Genomic DNA, 2,831 nt, shown 5'->3' on the forward strand with positions numbered 1-2,831 from the left:
TTTTGCACAACACCTTGTCAAAAAAATTTAATTAATAAATAAATTTTTAAAAAGATCTTATTAAAAATACACATTAAGTATTAAGGGCTTACACATTAAATATTCAGGGCTAAAAAGACATGTCTGCAACTTACTTTCGAAAGGTAAAATACCTGCATAGGGAGAATCTGGGCGGAAGGTTCTATAGGAGTACGTTGAGTAATTTGTCTACGTCTGAAATTATGTCAGCCTCTTCTGCAGGGCTGTCTTTGCTCCATCACATGGTCTGCTTCCTAGGGCATTGTGACCTGCTCTTTTTTCTTCCTCATGTGTATTTTATATCTAGATGATGGTCTCCTCTTCCACAGTATTAATGACCATCATGAAACTATCGGGTTTCTCACTAGAAGTCAAGCTTTCTTTTCTTGACTGGATTGCATATCCAGTTGTCTATCTCTCTTCTCTCAAATGTCTCCTAAGTATATTCAAGTCACCTAGCCCCAAGAGATCTCACTCCTGGCCTCCTCTTCCCCTTTGCTCCTCTTCTGATTCCTCACTTGAGTGCATAAGCCCAGCCACTTGCTCAAAACAGAAAAATAAAACAATTTAAAAAATTATTGTAGCCATTCTTGTCTGTTATCATCCTCTACCCCTACATCTAATTTTGTTTATTGTGATGAAACAGCTTTCTCATTGAAAACATTTTTTCTTCTTTGGCTGTGTTTATTAAAATCTCCTGGGAGATCTATAATCCTGACAAAAGTTTACAAGTAGAGGATGTTTATGCTACATAATCCTGGCTTTATATCCTGATCCCAGTAGTAACTTTGTCCTAATGGTTTTAAAATGTGATATTGTACACTTCTATAATCCCAGTTGCTCAGGAGGGAGAATCAGAAGGACCATGAGGTCCAGGCCAACCCCGGCAAAGTTATCTTAAAAGCAATACAAACAAAAGTGCTGGAGGGGGCTGGGGATATAGCCTAGTGGCAAGAGTGCCTGCCTCGGATACACGAGGCCCTAGGTTCGATTCCCCAGCACCACATATACAGAAAATGGCCAGAAGTGGCACTGTGGCTCAAGTGGCAGAGTGCTAGCCTTGAGCGGGAAGAAGCCAGGGACAGTGCTCAGGCCCTGAGTCCAAGGCCCACGACTGGCCAAAAAAAAAAAGTGCTGGAGGCATAGCCCAAGAGGTAGTGTGCACAAGTGCCTGGGTTCAATCCCCAGTACGCAAAAAGCAAAACAAAACACAAAAACCTGTTGCTGGAAATGGATGGATCCAAAACAAATCATATTAACTGAAGTAAGCCAGGTTCAAAGAGACAAATGGCACATGTTTTCTCTCATATGAGAACAATACAAAGAGGAAGGATGACATAAAAGGCTTACTGCATTTACATGCAAACAGCCTGACTAAAGGAGGGCTTACTAGGGAGGAATCCAAAGGTAACTCCTCTGAAACACTAAAGTATTGTTTATCAAGACAAATACCAGGAAATTGAAATGTGGGGTTTTTTTTTGGGTGGGTGAGGTATAGGGGGCAAAAGGGGAGCACAGGAGTGGAGGGAGGAAAAGTGAGCAAATGTACATTATATAAAAAATGAACAATGTAACTTGTGGATAGGGACAGGGGAGAAAGCTACATGACAATTTAAAATATAAATTAAAAAGTATGACAATCTTTCCAGCTTGGGCCCGGCAGAATGGCTCCCGCAAAGAAGGGTGGTGAGAAGAAGAAGGGCCGTTCTGCCATCAACGAGGTGATGACCCGAGAATACACCATCAACATTCACAAGCGCATCCATGGAGTAGGCTTTAAGAAGCGGGCCCCTCGTGCACTTAAAGAGATCCGGAAGTTCGCCATGAAAGAGATGGGGACTCCAGATGTGCGCATCGATACCAGGCTCAACAAAGCTGTCTGGGCCAAAGGAATAAGGAATGTCCCCTATCGGATCCGTGTGCTCCTGTCCAGGAAACACAATGAAGATGAAGACTCACCAAACAAGCTCTATACTCTGGTGACCTATGTCCCGGTCACCACGTTCAAAAATCTACAGACAGTCAATGTGGACGAGAACTAGCCAGTGAGTGTCAAATAAAGCTATAAAATTGCTTTTAAAAAAAAAGTATGACAATAACTAGATATAGAATCAAATACAGAGGACTGAGTCAATGGAAACATGATTAATATAAAAATGATGTCTGAGGGGGGAGGGGGAAATGAGGGAGGAGGTAACAAACAGTACAAGAAATGTATCCAAGGCCTAACATATGAAACTGAAACCGCTCTGTATATCAGTTTGACAATAAAAATTAAAAATAAATAAATAAAAATTTAAAAAATGATGTCTGAGCCAGGCACCGGTGGCTCTCGCCTGTAATCCTAGCTACTAAGGAGGCTGTCAGCTTGGGCAGGAAAGTCTGTGAGACTCTTACCTCCAATAAACTGCCTGCTGTGGCTCAAGTGGTAGAGCACTAGCCTTGAGTACTGGGAGGATCAAGGACAGAACGCAGGCTCTGAGTTGAAGCCCCAGGACCAGCAAAACAACAACAACAACAACAGAACAAACAAACAAAAAGATGTCTGCCTAGATGATGGACAAACAATGACTTAGGTATTTAAGCAGAAGGCTTAGTGGTCAGAATAAAACTTGGGTAGTTTGTCTATAAGAAAAAGAACAATGCTGCATATATATATATTCATTAGTTATTGAATATGTATGCTTGTATATGCATATATGTAAAATACCTTCTTCCATATCCTTGTCATTAACCTTGATGACTATCAGGAAAGGCATACTTTTCTATTCAGTGAAATGATGGCACAGTTCTGTCTTTCCAATAACGCTTCA

At 41.2% G+C, this 2,831-nt stretch overlaps 1 protein-coding gene across 1 annotated transcript; it reads left to right on the plus strand.

Annotated features, from left to right (window-relative positions):
• The first annotated feature begins 1,664 nt into the window (after positions 1 to 1,664).
• LOC125355004 (60S ribosomal protein L31-like) lies at positions 1,665 to 2,092 on the plus strand. The gene has a single exon (XM_048351046.1). It carries the CDS (start codon positions 1,683 to 1,685, stop codon positions 2,058 to 2,060), a length of 378 nt encoding a protein of 125 aa, XP_048207003.1. The 5' UTR covers positions 1,665 to 1,682; the 3' UTR covers positions 2,061 to 2,092.
• Positions 2,093 to 2,831: the final 739 nt, after the last annotated feature.

The sequence above is a fragment of the Perognathus longimembris genome, chromosome 7 (assembly GCF_023159225.1).
Source record: "Perognathus longimembris pacificus isolate PPM17 chromosome 7, ASM2315922v1, whole genome shotgun sequence".
Classification (NCBI taxonomy): domain Eukaryota; kingdom Metazoa; phylum Chordata; class Mammalia; order Rodentia; family Heteromyidae; genus Perognathus; species Perognathus longimembris.